At 34.7% G+C, this 22235-nt stretch overlaps 1 protein-coding gene across 4 annotated transcripts in view; it reads left to right on the forward strand.

Annotated features, from left to right (window-relative positions):
- The first annotated feature begins 940 nt into the window (after positions 1–940).
- The window catches only part of LOC101899704 (protein unc-80 homolog), a 62167-nt gene continuing 40872 nt past the window's right edge, over positions 941–22235 (forward strand). For all 4 annotated transcript variants that reach the window (XM_059127141.1, XM_059127144.1, XM_059127142.1 and 1 more), the window contains exons 1-8: positions 941–1023; positions 12238–12522; positions 16002–16028; positions 19215–19235; positions 19312–19656; positions 19717–19927; positions 21787–21878; positions 22073–22207. In XM_059127141.1, coding sequence (XP_058983124.1) covers positions 12337–12522; positions 16002–16028; positions 19215–19235; positions 19312–19656; positions 19717–19927; positions 21787–21878; positions 22073–22207 — 1017 coding nt within the window. In that variant the 5' untranslated portion in view covers positions 941–1023; positions 12238–12336. The remainder of the gene's footprint in view (positions 1024–12237; positions 12523–16001; positions 16029–19214; positions 19236–19311; positions 19657–19716; positions 19928–21786; positions 21879–22072; positions 22208–22235) is intronic.

A 22235-nucleotide genomic window follows, 5' to 3' on the forward strand; every position in this document is an offset into this window, starting at 1 on the left:
CAATATATTTAGGGGTTATGGACTAACAACTAAAAATCTTCTTGATTTTGCAGTCGTTATAAAAGTCACAAATAGAAACCAAAGGACACGAAATCTCTCATGAAGTTAGAGTTTAGGACAGCGGGTAGAATTACTTACAGGCGATATCCGAAATACACAAAAGGGGAACTTCTGGCTTTTTTATGCTGATTTCGTTGACGAATAAAGTCAAATATCATAGACAAGAAAATCATATAGATGAGACTAAATTTGAAGATACAGAGCGGTCTCTTGCATTTAGAGATGATAGCAAAATATTTAGAGGTTCAAATGAACCAAAAACAGAAAAAAAATTCCTCATCACACAATTGAAGTCAATTGCCACGCCTAAGAAGAGATTTAAGGACAGGGAAGAATTCTAGCATTTTAGATGACCATTGGATTATATTTAGTTGTAAAATGGGCTACAACAACTAACAGCAAGACGGAGTGCGTAAATATTGGACAAATGCCCCTGGTCAAAATGCTAAGGCTAATATCTGGGCAGTGCTCCGTGACATAATTTTAAAAGCGAAATCTTCCAAAATGAATTTGAACATAAGGGGGCATCTTACATATTATAGTGTTGTAGGGTATCACATGGTCGCCCGGCACGACTACAGCCTTTGCTTACTTGTTAATAATAATTCTAAATTCTACAATTATTTTACTTCATATTCACTCGCAAAATTTCATTAGACCTAATAATTTATCTACACCCTGTATTCAACAAACACTTGCAAACCACTAGGACATCCCCCATACGCACTGTTGGTCATACAGATGAATTCCTGTGTATATCTTCTCTCTTATGTGAGTTTGGCGCTCCGTTTATATATGTGTGTGCGTGTGTATTTAACGAAAGGCAAGATACTCGTCATTTGTCGTTACACTCCTTGGCTGATACAGTTTTTCCCTTTTCAGTTACATCCGAAGCTTCGAACCGTTAAAAAGTATTTTACTCTGCCAATCAAATCGGAAACCAGTTAACAAAATAATCAAAATGTAAGTTTTTCTTTGTCCTGAACAAAGAAAAAATAAAAATCCAATTGAAAATTATCCTTTGAAATTGTTCGCACAATTAAAATCCAAATTAATTGCAAGAAACGTATAAAACCAAACCCATATTTGCTGTTCAATTCGATCCTAATGAAGTGTTAGCCATCAGCAATTATTGGGCAAATAATAAACGTGGGTGCGGTAACGGTTGTGTAAAAGCAAGAAATTGAGGTGAAGCGTTATGAATAAGCTAAATTTTATGAAAAATCTATGAAAATTTATAGAAAATATTGAAATAAAAAAGTGAAAATGTTCTTCAAGTGATTATGTAAGCAAGAATGAAAATTTTTCATCGAACAAAGGCGACCTCTATAGAGTTGGTGAAAAAATTTCCATGTCTCTATACTGGAATCCCAAGATTTGGAGTCTGCGTTTATCAAACGGATAGATGACATACAAAAGTGACATTCCACCACCCCTCATTCTCACACTTTGGAATAGATAACAAAATATTTGGGCCAACAGCTGTCTCCAGTGCAACAAAAACAAACACTGTAGTAATGCAAATGCCGACAGACTGTTTACAAACATTACAAAAACAGCTGATTGAATAATTATGTTGCTCTGCGCATTGGATGCTACTCTTTTAGAGATGCTGAGAGGGATTTCGAATTGCTCTCCTAGAATTTTATCTGGAACATCTGGAATCTGTTGCAGCAACAAGTGGATGAGGACTTATGCTCCCATTCATCGCCACTTCAAGAGCCTGTTGCTGTGAACTACATTCCAACTACGTTTTTAAATAATTTAATTTAACTTTTAAACCAGTAAGGAAAATTTGATAGTCGGGCGGGGCCGCCACTATGCATAATTCGTAGAGCTCCCGTAAAAACATAATTTATTTAAAGCAAATCATACCACCTATCAACGTTTGGCTTTAGAGCAGGTTTCAGAGGAAACTAATATATGGGAGGCATATCCAATTTTGAATCGATGTTCACTAAATTTGACGGAGACATTTTTATCTTTTATACCAAATAACATTGATGATATCACCTCGTGAACGATTATATTAAAACAAGTACAAAAGCTGTTAATTCGACCGGGCCGAACTTCGAATATCCTCCACCATTTAGAAAGTGATTCTATATAATTGAGGGCAGAATGATTTTAGAAAAGGAAAAATTATTTACTCCTTTACACCCATTACCGTAAGATGCTAATTATTTTTTATACCCTCCACCATACATAGTATGGAGGGTATATTAAGTTCGTCATTGCGTTTGTAACTCATCGAAATAATCATTTTAGACTCAACATTCTTGATCAGCGTAAAATTCTAAGACGATTTAGGCCTGTCCGTCCCTCCGTCTGTTGTAATCACTCTACAGTCTAAATGAATTAAGATAGGAAGCTAAAATTTTGCACAGATCTCTCTTTTATCTGCAGGCAGGTCAAGTTCGAAGATGGGCTATATCGGTCTATGATATCGTATAGCCCCCATATAACGGTACCACCTTATATTCGGTATTTTGATGATTTTACCCACATTTTCTAATGAAATGGTCTGAAAATTCACACAAGGAGTTCCTTGTGGGTACTTTATACCTCGGAGGAGAATTATCTATATAGGTCGACGATATTGTATATCCTCCATATAAGGGTACCTCCCGACATTCGGTATTTTGATGATTTTAGCCACATTTTCTAATGGAAAGGTCTGAAAATCCACAAAAGGAGTTCCTTGTGAGTACTTTATCCCTTGAAAGAGAATTATCTATATAGATCCACGATATCGAATAGCCCCCATACAACGGTAGCCCCGATATTCGGTATTTTGATTATTTTAACCACATTTTTCTACGGAATTGTCTGAAATTCCACACAAGGAGTCCCTTATGAGCATTTCACCCCTGAAAGAGAATTGTCTACATAGGTCCACGATATCGTATATCCCCCATATAACGGTACCCCCCGATATTCGGTATTTTGACGATTTTAGCCATATTGTTCAACGGAATTGTCTGAAAATCCACATAAGAAGTACATTGTGGGTAATTTATACCTCCGAAGAGAATTATTTATATAGGTCGACGATATCGTATATCCCCCATATAACGGTACCCCCGATATTCGGTATTTTGATGATTTTAGCCACATTTTCTAATGGAAATGTCTGAAAATCCACACAAGGAGTTCTTTGTGAGCACTTTACCCCCAGACATAGAGTTCTCTATATAGGTTAACGATATCGTATAGCCCCCATATAACGGTACCCCCCGATATGCGGTATTTTGATAATTTTAGCTATATTTTCCAATGGTATTGTCTGAAAATCCACACAAGGAGTACTTTGTGAGCACTTTACCCCAGACATAGATTTGTCTTTATAGGTCCACAATAACGTATATCCCCCATATAAATACCCCGATATTAGGTATTTTAAAGATTTTAACAAAATTTTCAATTGATTTTTTTTTTTTTTTTTTTTGAAAATTTTCAAATTCATTCCAAATGGTGGAGGGTATTCAAAGTTCGGCCCGGCCGAACTTACCTCTTTTTTACTTGTTTGTCATACAAATTCTGCTTTGGATACCCCATAAAATCCATATTTTTCATCATAGTATAATTTAATGGCGAAAACATGGTTCAGTCTCGTGCTACTTGTTTCTACCACAATTTGAAGTTTACCTCTTACAGACGTCCAAGTCCAAGTCTACGTTCCCAAACAATATTCTCTTGAGGTTTACAAATTCAATAGAATACAAAATTTTCTTTTCTGACCAAGTACCATCACATGCATTTGGAATTTGCCAATCCCCCATATTGGTTTGAAACTTGGACTTGGGGGTACATTTATGTGAGGACTATATTAAAACAAATGCCCTTTTGGAAATGTTTCTGTGAGATTGCTTCTACCCCAGAGTATCCTAAATACAATTTTTTAGCCAAATCGATTGGTGAATGTGGTCAAGGTACCTTTATATCTGCGCTACTCCGAAACATTGAAACAACCGGAAATAGCTAAAATCATATGAGGGTTTTCCAAATCGTGAGCATACATTGAGTTTTTTTTATACCCTCCACCTTGGAAAGGAGGGTATATTAACTTTGTCATTCCGTTTGTAACATCCTTAAATATTCGTCGTAGACCCCATAAAGTATATATATTCATAATCAGCATAAAATTCTAAGTCGATTTAACGATGTCCGTCTGTCTGCCCGTCTGTCTGTCTGTCTGTCCGTCTGTCTGTTGAAATCACGATACAGCCCACATTATTTGACGTAGAGCGCCAAAATTTAGCAGAGCAATTTGTATTGTGTCTAGGATGGTTGGTATTGAAAATGAAATATATCGGTCCACGTTCTGGTATAGTCCACATATAACGGTATCTCCCGATATTCGGTATTTTGATGGTTATTGCCACATTTTTTCACGGATTTGTCTAAAAATTGGTATTTGTAGGTCATAACGGGTCCCTGTACGTATGGGAAAACATTGCATGTATAATTCCACGTTTTGGTATAGCCCAATATAAAGGTAGCTCCCGATATTCGGTATTTTGATTATTTTTGCCACATTTTTTTACTGATTTGTCTAAAAATTGGTATTTGTAGGTCATAATGGGTCCCAGTTCGTGTGGCGAGTCATTTTAATTATAGGTTCGCATTTTGGTATAGCTGCCATATAACGGTACCTCCCGATATTAGGTATTTTTATTGTTTTTGCCACATTTTTTTACTGATTTGTCTAAAAATTGGTATTTGTTGGTCATAATGGGTCCTAGTTCGTGTGGCGAAACATTGTATGTATAGGTCCACGTTTTGGTATTGCCCCCATATAACGGTACCTCCCGATATTAGGTATGTTGATGATTTATGCCACATTTTTTCACGGATTTGTCTGAAAATCGGTATTTGTAGGTCATAATGGGTCCCAGTTCGTGTGGCGAGTCATTTTAATTATAGGTTCGCATTTTGGTATAGCTGCCATAGAACGGTACCTCCCGATATTCGGTAATTTGATGATTTTTGCCATATTTTTTCACGTATTTGTCTGAAAATTGGTATATGTAGGTCATAATGGGTTCTATCTCCGTTGGCGGAACCTTGCATGTGTAGGTCCACGATTTGGTAGAGCCCCCATATAACGGTACATCCCGATATTCGGCATTTTAATGGTTTTTGCCACGTTTCTTCTAATGTTTCCTTTACCCTAAGGTGGAGGGTATTAAAAGTTTGGCCCGGCCGAACTTAATGTTTTTTTACTTGTTTTTTTTTTTTGCAGTGTTGGCTTCTGCTTACCAAAAACTCTTACCAACATTTGCCGAAATTAGTATGAAAAATATGGTTAAACTGTAAAATATATATGAAATAGGCGTGACCTGTTTAAGCGATTTAAGGTATAGCAAGAATTTCCGGATGGATATAAATCTTTTTTTGTAAAATTTCCAATTCGTTCCACTATTTTGCATAGACCGCATATTACAGTTCGCCATAATATTTGATTTCTCATTTTGAGTTCTCAGTTCGGATTATTGTCATATTAAAGATGTAGGTCCACGTTGTTATGCTAGCCCCATAACTCTTTGTCGATTATTTTTGTTTGTTTGAATTCTGCCAACTTTAGCAGCATATACTCGTAGTAGAGATAAGTACGCATTTCAAAAACAATTTTCATTTCATTAGTAATCTTAATTCAAAATTTCTGGATTCCAGCTCTATTGGTTCATCCAAATTGTACCAAATGTAGTACCATTTTAAACACAGATTTCTGAGCTGTGTATGATATCTGATACCAAAAATTATTGTTGTGGAGTTCATATTACGCATGTGAGGGACAATAACACAAAATCGGATAAAACATATGTATGGAAGCTACAGCTATATGTAAACCGATTTTCACCAAATTTGAAATACTTATTTCTAGAATGAATTCAATCGGAATTGGCTGATATTTAACATTTGTTGCACAATAAACCTGATATTGGATAAAGATTTACACGGGAGAGGTATTGTTGAGCTCCATAAGTTATCTGATACCAAATATTATGCTTGTGGAGTGCATATTACGAATGTGAGGTACTTAAACCCCAAACCAGATGAAACCAAATTTTATGTACTTTTTTCACCAAATTTTATGTACTTGCTTCTATGCTGAATTCCGTCGGAAGTGCCAAATTTCATTTGGACTGATATTGACCATTTAGTACACAATAACCCGAAATCGGTTGAAAATATGTAGGGGAGCTAAATTTAAATTTGAACCGATTCTCACCAATTTCAATAGGTTTCGTCCTTGGGCCAAACAAATATTATTTGGAAAAATTCATCTCAATCGGACAATAAATGCGACCTGCATTTTGTTCACAAAAATACATTGACAGACGGATTCACACATGGGCTGTGTGAAATTTGAAGAATGTTTTTTCACATTTTATGAGATATATAATTATTATTTGTGAGGGAGGTACCAGAGTGAACCGATATATCCCATTTTCACGCCGAATATTGTGCTGATAAAAATGGGATGTGAAGAAAATCGGCCTCTTATTTCACATTTTTTAAGAGTTATAACTATTCGAATGTCCACCCTTTGTGGGGGAGGTACATACTTGAAGCCCTAGCACTGACAAAAATATTGGGATTTGCTAAGTTTGCACAAAATCGAATGATTCTTTTTCTTTCTATGAGGTAAAATATTTTCTTTGAAAATATTGACCTTTTGTGGGTGAGTTACCAAAGGAGTGATCCGATGCTGCCCACCTACGAACTCGTTCTAAGTTTGAGCATAATATTACGATGTATCAAGTTTGGACCAAATCGGATATTTCCTTCGAGAGTTATCGTGTGCACCAGTCAGACAGACGGATAGACAAACAGACGTACACCCCTAGATCGACTCCAAATGCCCTGAAATGGATTTGGTGCAAAGAGACCTAGGGCAAAGACATAGAAGTGTAAAGATAGGACAAGACAGAGTCAAAATATGGCAACCCTGTGCAAATACCTCTGTTGTTACGATATCATAACAACATAGTTACCAATGTTAACTTATTTAAACCGCTAAGGCAATATTCAAATTTTTGGAAAGGCTTATAGTATAAAATTTTGAAACCAAAATTTTGAATTTTTCAAATTTTGATTTGTTTTTCGTTTTTGTAATTGTGGTTTTTATATTAACACGTCTCTGCCATGAGCTGTTACTCTATGTATTGCAGACACAAACCTTTTGCTCAAAATGCATTTTGTCTAGTCTTTACCATTTTAGGTCTTTGATAGAAAGTTCGATCCGGCCGCAAATAATATATTTTTTACTTGTTATATGCAGGTTTGACTATGATAAACTAACCATCACGGTACCATAACTACTGAATAAGCTGTTCGCATTGGATGGACAATAGATAAATGGGAAAAGGAGAGTACTAAGTTTGGTACCATTGCTGCTGGGTGGATATATCATTTTTAAATTTAGTACGAGCACTACCGTTAATGTGCGGACTTGCAATATAATACTATATTGTACTATACAAAGAGTTAGCAACACTTGCAGTCCAAAGGAGGTTTCGATTCAAAAGTGTATGAAAAGTACTATATTCGCTGGGTAGATCTAGAATTTAGAAATTTGATATAAGCATTGCTTCTGGTGTGCGAATTTAAAAAAAGAGTAATCGGGAAGTACATAGTGATAGTCAATTTTATATCATTGACATAAATGTTGTGTTCAAGACCCTGTAATATAGTACTACAGAGTACTATTTACACAATTTATTTCTCAAAAATCGTTTCTATTACCAAATAAATGAGTAAAACTTGCATGATAAATTAAATTAACACATAGGCTATATAAAATTTTAAAATTCCACTTATAACTGGAGATGTAACATCAAAATCGGAGGTACCTCCCAAAAATTTAGATTTTTTACAGAAACAGTCTAAAAATTTGGAATGCGTAACGGAATTTGGAACAAAAATAAATTTGGCAAATTATATTGAAATCGCTTCAAATTTGGATATAGCTCCCATATACATTTTCGGCCAATTTCATGTATTTGATGCACCAAACATGCTATGTATCTCTAATTTCAATGATATAGCTATAAAATATATATTCGGTAGACTTCACATATTTGATGCGCCAAACACGATACCTATGTCCGATTCCAATGAAATTCGGCATGAGTGACCAAATTTGGTACAAAAACTAATTTGAAGAAGCATTGACCCATATCGCCTATGCAATGGTATTAGGCTAAGAATAACAAGAAAAAAAGCTGTAAGTTCAGCCGGGCCGAACTTTCAATACCACCATATGCAACGAATTTGGCAATTTTCAAAAAAAAATAAAATCCGTTAAAAATTTTGTTAAAATCGTAAAAATACCGAATGTAGGCGTTATATTAGGGTCTATACGAAGACGTGGACCTGCATAGGCAACTTTTGTCATAATCCTTTACAGACAATTTTCTGTCTTAGGCTGTAGTATCCTTAACGAACTTCAAATACCAAATTTAGCTTAAATCACAATCATATGGGGGCTATACCAAAACGTGGACCTACATGACGAACTCTTCAATACCAAAAGTCCTGCAGTCATTTTATACATTTGAGTAAAATTTTATCAACCTTTTTCATTTTTTTCGGAAGCTAGAGTTATTTCCACAGAAGGACATCGCTAAATCGACATAAAATTTTATGCTGATCAAGAATATATATACTTTGTGGGGTCTAATATATATATTTCGAGGTGTTACAAACCATACTATGGTGGAGGGTATAAAAAGGCGCCAGGACAAAATGGTATATCCTAAAAAATTTACAAAAATGCCGCTCATAGCTTGCTTTGTGAAATTCTCATTGAATTTTACAAAAATGTCGATTTAAAGAAATACCCAAATGTTTTAAAAGCTCTATGCTGATCCATCTATTCAAAAGTAATCCTAGAATCTGAAGGGTTTTATCGATACTATGTATTTAAACAAAAATATCATTACTTTATTGAACCGAAAAACTTTCTGTCTAACGAGAAATTATTTTATTTTTTTAATTATTTTTTTTTCTAACAATGATGGAATTTTCTGGTTTCCCCTTTATTTCCCAAAAGTACAATTTTAAAAATTGAATAGGTGGACAATTTATGCGTTATTACAATTTTTAAGATCTCTTCCTCATTTCCCGCAGTGATTTACTGGCCAGATTTCATGTTTTAGCTGTAAACGTGAAGTTCCAAAAATACACATTAACTATTTATTGAACCTTTAATATACATATTAAGCATTTAACTTTCAATAGAAGCTTGAAACATTTCATCTTTTTTAGGGAGTTGCTTACAAACATTGAGTAACAGCTGATAATTGTTGTGATGCTGAATTTTTTGCTCTGCGCATGCGATGCTTCTCTTCCAGATGATGAGAGAAATTACTAAACTTTCAGTTTTTCACAAAAATGTATTTATCTGAACCATATTTTTCCAAAAATGTATTATTTATTACAAATACGCGGTACCCAAAATTCAATATGGACATACATATGTATATACATACATACATATATGCACGAAAATATGGGTAAACGCTGCTGTTGTTTTGGAAACCGCAACGTAAAATTATTCCTCCGTTCTGGAATATTTGTTTACAAACATTGTGGAACAGCTGAGAGTGGCTGGGATGCTGAGTTTTCTCTCTGCGCATAGGTGCAGCTCTTTAAGATGATGAGGGATTATCATAATATTATCTGAGCATTTGAGCATCTGAGCAACAACTCAGTAAATATATTACAGCTGACGGGAAAGATATATATAAACAGAATCTTAACATTTGTTTCAACTATCATAGACCCCCTTAAAAGCCGGTTACTATTATAGTATTACCAAATCACATGCTTTCATTCATCACTTCCTATTTCTAACCCACCCTGCATTTACTATTTCCTTTTAACATCCTCACAAACATTTAACTTTCAATTTATTTGAAATATGTTTGAGCGTGAAAACACGCAAACACTTGTTGCTCCCTCCCTCTTTCTCCATCCTTACCATTTCAATTAGCCGGTCTCTACACAACAACAATCCTATATTACATTGGTGGAATGTTTACCTCACAACTACATACCCGTCTGATTGAAATTGTGGGGATAGGTTTCAGAATTAGGTTTGCGTTTAACTTTTAAATTGCTGAAACATTTTTATTAGCCATTGTGATTAGTTGAACAAATCACTTTTGTTTTAATAGCATTTTGTCAGGCACGCAAGGAAATACAAATATCCTGAAATCGCTTAATTTGAAAAGAGGTAATATATCAAATGGACTTTTTTTTTTTTGTTAGCCATTCATCAAATGGTAGGACATATTGGAATGAGAAGTGAAAAACTTTAGTTTGTGTATCAATTATTTGGTATAAAGACAAAGGAAAGACAAAGTCCTTAATCCACTTCAGTTCTCTTAATTTTATACCCTCCACCATAGTATGGAGGGTATATTAAGTTTGTCATTCTGTTTGTAACACCTCGAAATATACATTTTAGACCCCGATATCGTCCGAACAAAATGAAGTATGTTGATAAAATTTTACTCAAATGTATATTATGTCTGCAGGACTTTTGTATTGAAAATGAGCCATGTAGGTCCACGTTTTGGTATAGCCCCCATATAACAGTACCGCCCGATATTTTGTATTTTGGCGATTTTAGTAACATTTTTCAACGGAATTTTCGGCACTTTGATGATTTTAGCGATGTAATTCGCCGGAATTCTTTCAAATTTGATATATGAAGTTCGTAATGGATACTACAGTCTAATACAGAAAATAGACGCCTTCAAATAGACCAATATAACGGTACCTCCCGATGTTCGGCATTTTGATGATTTTAGCGACATTATTCACCGGAATTGTTTCAAATTTGGTATTTGAAGTTCGTAATGACAACCTATGACAGAAAATTGTCAAATTTCAATATTAAAAGATAGAATTTCAATACCAAATTTAATAAAATTTAGTACGCATATCCAAAGCACCAGTAACATGTGTCTAGAATGGAGAGAGGTAGATTGCTTTGGATATGCGTACTAAATTTTACTAAATTTGGTATTGAAATTCTAAAATTTGATATTGAGGGCACTGTTGGTACTTTTCGAAGAATTATAGTACACATTTCCAAAACCACATTTATATCTTAACCACAGTCATCTATATCAAATCAAATATCTTAACAATGACATCTATATCAAATTTCAAGATTTCAGCTCTATTCTTTCATCCAATACCAAAGTTAGTACCATTTAGTACTTTTCTTACATTTATAGTACACATTCCCAAAACCATCTCCATATCTAAATTCCAGCTACCAAGAGAGAGCTTAATATCAAATTTCAGAATTTTATATGCACCCTTTCACCCAATACCAAATATAGTACCATTCAGTATTTTTAGTACAATAATAGAGCACATTTTAAAAACAATCACCATATGCCCAGGCTACACTTGAACAGCGACCCTAATACCAAATTTTGGGTTCAAGCACTATCTGTCCACCTAATACCAAATATAGTAATATTATCTACTTTTCGTGCACATTTTCAACAGGGACGCCAATACCAATATCTCAAATTACCAGCTTATTCGGTTCACCCAAAACAGAATTGTACCAAATTTAGTACAGTTCTTACACTTATTACACATTTACAAAACCATATCCTTGCATCGACCCCACATCCAAAAATTGATTGTTATACCAAATTTCAAGATTTTACCACTATCCGTTCACATAATTCCAAAGAGTACAAACCTTAGTAAATTTTAGTATTTTGGTGCACGTATTTTTAGAATTTCGAAAACCCTTTACTTTGTCTATCCTACACAATATCAAAGACTTTCACTCCAAATTTCGGATTTCCATCTCCATCCTTTACCCAAATACCAAATTTGATACTAATCTGTACTTATTGTACTTTTTAGTACGTATTTCCAAATCCACTGGAATGTATCAACCAAAAGTGATCCTTATGCCAAATTTTAGACTTCCAACTCAATCCCTTACCAAACAAAAAAAAAAACAAATTTAATACATTTCAGTACGTATTTCCATAACCACCTTCAATTCTGAGTCCTACACACTATTAGTGATCAACAATACCAAATTTAATACCCACCAGCAGATCCAATAATAACAATGCCTGACTTATTGATAGTCAAATATCAACGAAAGAATATTCTCTTTTGCAGATCCCTAATTGAAATCATGCAAATTAATATGACAAACATCCGAGTTGGAATCGAAAAGATTTTCTAAAGTAAATCACCAAAGTCTCAACAAGCAAAAACATGGTCACCAATACATCAACAACGAATAACAATAATCATTCGAATAATAACGATGAATTCGATATCGATCAGGATGATGGCTTACAGGATTTGGGATTACCCGTTTCGGTACAGACTTTCCTCTGGCAACAGATTGCACCCTTCATAAGGCCAAAGCTGGGAAAGCTGCATGAGGCCAGTTGTATGGTAAGTGAAAATTTTTGAAAAAAAAAACATGACTTTATAATTGAATAATCAAAAAAAAAAAATGAATGAAAAATAAAATTAATTGTGATTTAAGCTAACTGTTATTGTACATACATAAATATTGACTTTGACAGAAAACACATTTCTATAAAACAATGTGCTGTAAATACGGCTATTTATGTTTATTATTTTTTTCTTTTCTTAAATTAATATAATTATAAGGCAGTTTTATACGGTAAAAGTTTCCAAATCTAAGTTTACGAAGTTTTATACTGTGAATACACTATTTGTGGATTTTAGAAAAAAATAAAATGGTTTTTTATGATCATAACAATTAAAAGTTTTTATGGGATAATTCAATTCAACACGCTATGTTTATAATTATTATTTAAAGTTTAAAGGACTAAATATGCCTAAGCATTTGTATCTTTTAAATTCGGAATTGTATTGCACATTTGGTGCACAATTAATTTGAAATCGGATAAAAATATATATGGAAGCTATATTCAAATCGGAACCGATCTCGATAAAATTTGGCAAAGATATTTCTGAGCTGTATTCGATATATTTCCCTGAATATCGTTGTTACGGAGTGCATATTACGGCTGTGGGTAACAAATATGACAAATCGGATGAACAGTATATATGGGAGCTATAGTTGTATCTGAACCGATCTTCACCTAATTTGACATACTAGCTTCTATACTCAATTCGGTCGTAAGTGCCAAATTTCATCCAATTTGGGCAAATATTAAACGTTTGGTGCAAATCGGACGAAGTTATATATGGGAGCTATATCCAAATCTGAACTGATCTCGATAAAATTTAGCAGATGTATTTCTGAGCTGTATTTGATATATTTCCCCAAATATTGTTGTTACAGAGTGCATATTACGGTTGCGGAGGACAAAAATAACAAATCGGATGAACAATATATATGGGAGCTATAGCTATATCTGAACCGATTTAGATCAATTTTGGCATACTTATTTACAGGCCTAATTTGGTTGTATATGCAAAATTCCATACTATTCGAGCTAATATTACACGTTTGGTCCACAATAAAAGGCAAATCAGACGAAGATATATATGGTAACTATATCTAAATTTTGACCGATTATCTCCAATTTCAATAGGGTTCGTCCTTGGGCCAAACAAATGATTTGTGTAAAATTTCATCTGGATCGGGCAATAAATACGAACTGTACTTTGTTTACAAAAATACATACTGTTACAAACAAATCCACAAAGACATAATACCCTGACCACCTTGTGGTGTAGGGTATAAAAAAAAATAATAATAAGAATATATTTTTGAGAGGGACCGATCGCATTTTCTTGAGGACTATTAGGCTTATAGTCGCAGATTTTTTAAGAATATTTTCTAAAGAACAGTCAGGTTAGTAATTGGAATATCTTCTGAATAACTGTAATGTTTATAGTTGAGATTATTTAAAGTATTAAAAAAATAATGATAGGATTTTTTAAAAATTTTTTCTGAAGGTTTAAGCTTTGGTAATATTTCTGAAGGACAATAAGGTGTATAATCAAGAAATTTAAAAACTGAGTGTAAGCAAGCAAGTGTACTATTCCCGTACTAGCAGCGAAAAACCAACTTTAAAATTCTAGATTCGTTGCAAGAGCTAGTGTTTGGCCTTTTTAGGGGCTCATTATGCACCATTAAGTATTTTTCGTACAAATACAGGACGAATTTTCAAACCTCCGCCAATTCGCAAACACATATAACATAAGTACTATAAAGGGTGAGATAAAAAAACTGCAACAAAGTCGACCGAGATAATTTATTTTTTTTTTTAATTTTATTAAATGAAAGCAAAAAATTGCATCAAATTTTAGGATAAGTTTAGATCTTTTCGAATTGGTAACCTTTGGCACGAATTATGGCCTTCAAACGGCCAATGAAACCGTCCAAGATGCCAGAATGTTTGCTCTGCGGTATTTTGGCCCATTCCCGACGAAGCGCTTGCTTGAGGTGATCGACACTTTGGTATTTTTCAGTGCCAACCTTGCTTTCCAAAATACTTCAGCCACAATAGTCCAACGGATTGGTATCCGAAGATTTTGGTGGCCATTGTGCGCTGGAAATTAAGTGAGGAACCTTATTTTGTAACCATTCTTGGGAGGCGCGTGCTTAGTGCGATTGTGCTGAGTCCTGTTTGAATGTCCAAGGTCTGCGGCCAAACTGTTTGCGTGCCCAAGGCTTTAATACACCCTCCACCCATTTCGCGATTAATACGAGCGGAGAGCGACCATCGGCTTTTATGGCTGCCCACACCATCACCATAGCCGGCGCTTTTTCAGCTGACCTCTTTGGCAAGTGAAAACGATCATTTTGTCTGTTTACAAACTGCTGCACAACGAATGTTTTCTCATCGGAGAAAACCAAATTCGGCAGTTCACAACTTTCGGTCAAGCTAAGCAACTCTTTAGCTCTTTTGAGTCTATTTTCTTTCCGTTGCGGTGTAAGTTATTCACTTTTAAATGCAGGAGTGCTCTAACGATAGCCACTTGTGGTTTTCCAGCCAAATATAAAGAAATCACACTATGACCCTTGAATTCCATCACGAATAATTTTTTTCTGAAAATTCTCACCAAAATGCTTTTGTTCGCTTGTAAATAATATAATTAGCTGTCACGGGAATAATTTTAACAGCTGTCGGACGAGTGGCTTAGAAATGACAGCAGTCTGAAGTTGGTTGCAGTTTTTTATCTCACTCTGTAAATATTGAACTTATGGTTATATCTCTATTCCATCAGCCAATATCAAATTAATACTATTTAGAACGTTTCATACAATTATAGTACACATTTCCATAAACACCTCCATACGTCCAGGCTTCACATGAGCGGAGACCCTAATACCAAATTTAAGATTTCAAGTGTTAGTACTTTTCGTACACTTTTAGAACAAATTCGAAAAACCCATACATATCTCACGTCTACGCATCAAGATTGACTGGAGAATATTTATTAATAATACATTTTTAAGAATATTTTAATAAAAATATATTTCAGGAACAATCTGGGCTATTATCTTAGAGTTTCTAAAATTTGGTTAAGCAGTATCAGGCAAAATATTCTGAGATTTTTCTAGTAAACAGTTTTAGGGACTATCAAGCATTGTTAAATTTTAGGAATATTTGAATGAAAAATAACATCCATAAAAAGTAAATTGTTTCTTATAAAACAGCCTTTAATGTATTAATTTTGTCTAACTATCCATATTCAGTGTTTTATTATTGTCTAATATTTTTTGATTTATCCACGTTTTTCGTTGCTTAAAACAAAAATTTAATAAACGAGACTAACTTTTTCTAATACAAAATATTAAATTAAAAAAAACGTTTAACAAAATTTATAACACCAGTTTCGTTTAAAAAATACTTAAAAAACAAACAAAACACAAAATAAATCAGTTTAATATTTTTTGTGTCTGTCTTACATAACGTTTGATGTAGTTTTGTCAACATGCACCGGGACACCATGTAAGTTGCCATTTCAGCGGTAAACCCCAAAAAAAAAAGATAATTACCCGAAATGAAAGAATAACTTTCATCATCATCACCACCATCCAAAACACACACCCATCACTGGTTTTTATTATTCGGTTTACTTTGAATTTTATTTAATTATATTATTTTCTTTAAGTGTTCAAACAAGTAAGCAATTCTCCATATGTCATATAGTCATGCCAGATGGTTTCCAACGGTTTCAGAACGGAGGCACAATAAGTATAAAAAAACATATTTGAAAATTTAGATTCCCAAATATATTCAGCCAAATGTCACGCTTAAATGTTAAGATGAGAAGTACGCTTTTTATTTATTTGCGTTTTCTCCAAGAATTACAAATAAATGATATGGTCTACTTCTTAAAATAAATATTAAATATTATCCGATGACCATCCAAAATGGAAGGCATCTACCCTGACCTAAACTCTAACTAATGGCCGCGTCAATTCGTCTATGTGACCATTGGAGCGACTGCAAAATCAGTTTTTTTTTTTTGTATTTTGTGATTATTTCCAAAAATTAAAGGCTCCCATTTTAATCCTACTCCTGACTCCAGGAACAAACCTTGAAATTTGGGATCTAAAAAAGTAATACCGATTTGCTAGGCCGATTTAGCCATATCTATCTCTATGCCTTCACCCAATACCAAATTTAGTAACATTTAGTACACATATTCCAAAAAAACTACGTCTCTCCATCCTAGACACAAAAAGTGATCCAAAATTAGTACCATTTACTATATTTCGAATAATTATATAGTACGCGTTTACAAAACCACTACCGGATCTCAACTTGAGATACCAACACAGACCTCAGCTCAAATTTCGGGATTTTAATTCGCTCAATACCAAATCGTATAATTTCGAATAATTGTAGTACTCATTTGCAAAATATCTCAATCCTATCACAGCAGTAATCACAATATTCAATTTCACAATTTCAGCTCTATCCCTTCTCCAAATTTAGTTTTATTTAGTACTTTCCGAACAAATAAAGTGCACATTTTCAAAATCACCTCTATATCTCAATTTTAGATACCAACAGAGACCTCAATATCAAATTTGAGGATTACAGCCCAATTGAGGATTCCAGTACCAAATTTAGTACCATTTAGTACTTTTCGTACAATTATAGGACGCATTTCCAAATATCAAACTCAGGCCCCATAAAAAATCTGAACATCAAATTTCTTATTTTTTATCTTTATCCCCTCACTCAATACCGAATTTAGTACAATTTGGTACTTTTCGTACAACTATAGTACACATTTCCGAAACCCCTTCTATATCACAATTCCAGATACCAACAGAGACGTCAATATTAAACTTTGGGATTCCAGCTCTATCCCTTCACCAAATGCCTAATTTAGTACCACTGAGTACTTTTCGAACAATTATAGTACACATTTACAAAACCACCTCCATATATTAACCACAGTATTTCAACTCTATTCCTTCATCCAATGCCAATTTTGGTATTATTTAGTACTTTTCGTACAATGTTCCAAAACAAACTCCATATCTCAATTCCAGACACCAAAAGATACGTCAATATTGAATTTCGGGATTTCAGCTCTATCGCTTCAACAAATGCCCAATTTAGTACCACTGAACAATTATAGTACACATTTACAAAACCACCTCCATATATTAACCAAAGACTCCAAAACTTAAATCTATATCAAATTTCAGTGTTTCAACTCTATTCCTTCATCCAATGCCAATTTTGGTATTATTTATTACTTTTCGTAGATATGGAGGTAGTTTTGGAACCACCTGTAACGCAGTATCGAATTTCAGAATTGCATCTCTATTCCTTCACACAATACCAAACGTAGTACCATTCAGTACATTTCGTACAATTATGATACACATTCTTCGAAAGCACCTCCATGTGTCAAGGCTACACATGAACAGCGACCTTTATACAAAATTTTAGAGTTCAAGTACTATAAGTACCAAATCGTACCAAATGTAGTACTATTTAGTACTTTTGATGCACTTGGAGTACACATTTCCAAAACCATAACTTAAGTACAAACCTATTACCAAAAGGAGCTCCAATACAAAGTTTCAAAATTTGAGCTACATCCGTTCACACTAAGTCTAAATGTTTCAAATTTAGTACTATTTTGTACAGTTCGCAGACTTAGTACACATTTCCAAAACAACCTTCGTATATTAAACTTACTTTTCAACCTTTATTCCTCTATCAAATTTTAAGTTTTACCTCTATCCGATTACATAATACCAAATGGTAACATTTTAGAAATTTGGTACAATTTCAGAACTTTACGTAACCTGAAAGTTAGAATTTCCACGAACTTTTTACTACATATATCACGCACTCCACCAGAGACTCTCTCTTTTCGTAGTCTTTTAGTACGAATTTCCAAAAAAAAAAAAAACAGTCTTATCACACGCCTAAGCACCAAGACTGATTTCATGATCCGGATCGGAAATTATTGAACACTTAGTACCAACTTTGAAATTATTCCGTGAGGTTAAAGTCTTCATAATATATGGACTATACCAAAACATGGATCTATGTGGACAGTCCTACCGATTGAAAATACAAACTGCTAATAAAAAAATATATATCTGAAAAATCAATATGGCTCATTTTCAATACCAAAAATTATACGGACCTAAAATAGATGTGAATATAATGTTATCAACCTACTTCATTTCGTTCGGAAGCTAGAGTGATCTCCACAGATGGACATGGCTAAGCAAATTATTTCGAGGAAGATATAAAAATCATACTACCATGAATGTGTTGAAACAAATCTTTAATTATAAAAGAACAATTTCAATTTTCAGTCACCGCGGATATGGATTTTATAATTTTTAAGCAAATTTCTAATCTCCTTTATGTTTTTTATACCACACTGCTCACCACTGAATTAAATTGAACTTTTGTACATAATATTTTATTCTGTTTTATACACACACCCCCATTTCCTTCTATGTTCTTGTGAATAGTAAACTTTTTTGATGTTTAATTTTTTTATGTTTGATGTTAAATGTTTTCTTATATTTGTGTTTAAATTACTCCAAATCCTCCCACCATTCATAGACTTATTTTAAAAGAATTAAAAAAATAAAAAATAATTAAATTTATTATACATTATTTTGCTGAAAACATTTTGGACAATAGGAATCGAAGGGAGCATGTAAGGTAAGATTAACATTTTCTCTATATTTCTCTCGATTTTATTTCAAAAACTATATTTTCTTTTTTAACACTCGTTTAGTCCTTTGAAAAAGTCGTTGTCCTGAATATACAATTCGGTCTGTCACCTTCGCTGACCGATGGCCTGGCTGCCATACCACGTTGGCGTCTACTGCAGGCCGCCTTGCCACATGTCATGCATTGTGTATCGGCCTTGCTGCACAACCGGGTCAAGGACATGCAAGCCATAGGACAAATTGAGACAACATTGTTGTATGCCATGCAATGGATTTTACTCTATGCCGCCGAGGAATGTGCCGGTGATGAAGGTGGTTTGGTTGGCGGCGGCGGTGGTGGCTTGGTCACCGATGGTGATCACAAGGGCAAGTCAATGGAACAATATTTATTTTCTGTACCCACAATTACGGTAAGTCTGTGAAGAGTAATTTGCTGGAGGTCAATGAAAAAGTGGATTAATGTCTTTCAGCTCTTTGTCTATCTCTTTGCCCCCATAATCCATCATTTGAAAGAATCGGATTTCCAAAATTGCCGCTTGGAAAATGGCATAAAATTGTGGCAAGGCATGTGGGATAATCGTGCCCCAGGAGCTCCCTGCTTCACTGCTCCGGTGAAGCCAAAAGCACGCAATTTGTTGTGTGCTCCCACACCGAAAGGATCAACAGATGTTTTTACCGGACGTAAGTAATGGACGGTCTTCTAAACAGTGATGGCCTAGAGAAGGTCTCCTGTGCTTAAAAACTTCAAATAATTTATGTATATAGAGAAGTCATCCGAAAGGTCTTTTTGACAGAAAAGACTTCCAAAGATGACGTCTTCTATACACTAAAGACCCCCGAAGGTTTTTAAACATATAAGACTTAAACTCCTCTACATACAAAAGACCGACAGATACTTTTGTATACACTAAATACCTTCTGAAGGACTCCAGAAGATCCACTACACAGAGAAGATGGTCTATGTAAGGAAGACCTCTAGAAAATTTTTGTACACAGAGATAAAACTTTCTAAGGGTCTTCTATACATACAGATAAGTCCTCCAAATGGTTTCCTACACATAGAAGACCACCAGAAGGTCTTATACACAGAGAAGATCTCCTGAAGGTATTCTCTGGAAAGTCTTCTGTACGGATAAGATTCCCAGAAAATCTTCTACACAGATAATTTCTCCAGAAGGTCTCTTGTACAGAAGATGTTCTGCACAGACAAAACCTCCAAAAAGTTTTCTGGACAAATAAAACTTCCCTTCTTTTAGTGAAGAGAAGACCCTTAGGAAGTATTATTTCCATGTCTTCAACTTAGACCCCCAGAAGGTCTTTCACGCATAGAAGACTCTTAAAAGGTGTTCTAAACCTTCTAGATCTTCGGCAGGTCTTTTACGCAGGGAAGGTCTGCTTCAAAGGTTTGCTTAGAAGGGGAGTTCTTCTAGGCAGAGAAGACAATCAATAGGTCTTTTAGGCATAAATAATCTTCGAAGGTTCTTCTGTTCTAAGAAGACCCTCGAAAGGTCTCTTTTAAGATTTTCAAAGAGGGGCCTTGTTAGATTTTCTACGCGGAAATAACTCTTGGAAGATCTGTTATACAGAGAAGACCTTCAGGATGTCTCCTGTACAAGGAAGACTATCGGGAAGACTCCACGAACGGAAGACCTTCTAAAGGTGTTTATAGCGGGACTTCTACGTAGAGAAGACCCTCAGAAGTTTTTCTGGGCTGAAAAGAACCTCTAGTGGTCTTTTTTGAAGTTTCTCTATGAAGAGAAGAACCTCGGTAGCTCTTATATGCAGAAAAGACCCTGGGGAAGATCTTTTGCGAAGAAGAGTCCCCCGAGATGTTTTCTGCACAGGGAAGACCCTCGGGAGTTCTTATATTCAAAGATAACATTGGAAGGACTTCTATTCAGAGAAGACCCTAGGAAGATCCTCTGCCCAGAGAAGACCTACCGACAGTCTTCAGTACAGAGAAGACCTCCAAAAGATCTTCTTTCTAAGAAGGGACGACCCTGGTAGTATTTCTAAGGCACTCGGAAAGTCTTTTACGCAGAGAAGACTTCCTAAACTTCCTTTACTCAGAGAAGACCCTCTGAAGGTCTCTACCCACAGAAGACCTACAGGTCTTCTTTGGCTTTTTAAGGTTTTCTAAAAAGAGAAGAACCTCAGTATTTTGTATATACAGAAAAGAACCCTTGGAAGATCCTTTACGAAGAAGAGTCCCCGGGAGATTTTCTTCGCAGGGAAGACCCTCGGGAGTTCTTCTATTGAAAGATAATATTGGAATGACTTTTATTCAGAGAAGACGCTAGGAAGATCCTCTGCCCAGAGAAGACCTCCAAAAGATCTTCTGCAGGAGTAGACGCCAAAAGGCCTTTTGCCCAGAGGACGTCATGTACATAATGTCTTTTACGCAGATAAGATCCACGCAGATAAGACTTATATTTGAAAGAATTCTTCTAAAAACCTAAAAATACCTCTATTAAATATAACCTCCACAAGTTCATTCACTCATAAATGATGTCTTACACTCTTCCTCCCTCCCTTTCTAGGCAAACAATCCCTAAGCGTTGATGCCATGTCGCCCAAGGCGGATTCACCACAAAGTGCCGGCTCCGATCACACTACACGGCAAGATGAAGAGGTACGTGCCACATAACTGAAATATCCTGCCATAGCTAAAGCCTAAAAGCTGTTCTATTAAAAAAATATATAAAAAACAAAATTCTTCTTCTATGTGTGTAATTTCAATATGAATGTTTGTATTTTTGTTTTTCGTTTCCTTTCGATAACCTATTGTTTTTTTTTTTTTTTTTTTGGAATATTAAATGTTTTTAGAGCTCTTGGGTGTCATCGCCCAAGGAATTTTTCCCCGAAACCATACCCGAAGAAGCATCCAGTGTTGAAGATGAACGTGTTGTTATTTTTCGTTTACCTTCTGCTTCCCATTTAATGGACAATTCATTTTTTACTGTAATTGTTAAATGCTTAATCACTTTCG

Source organism: Musca domestica, unplaced genomic scaffold (assembly GCF_030504385.1).
Source record: "Musca domestica strain aabys unplaced genomic scaffold, Musca_domestica.polishedcontigs.V.1.1 42, whole genome shotgun sequence".
NCBI lineage: Eukaryota > Metazoa > Arthropoda > Insecta > Diptera > Muscidae > Musca > Musca domestica.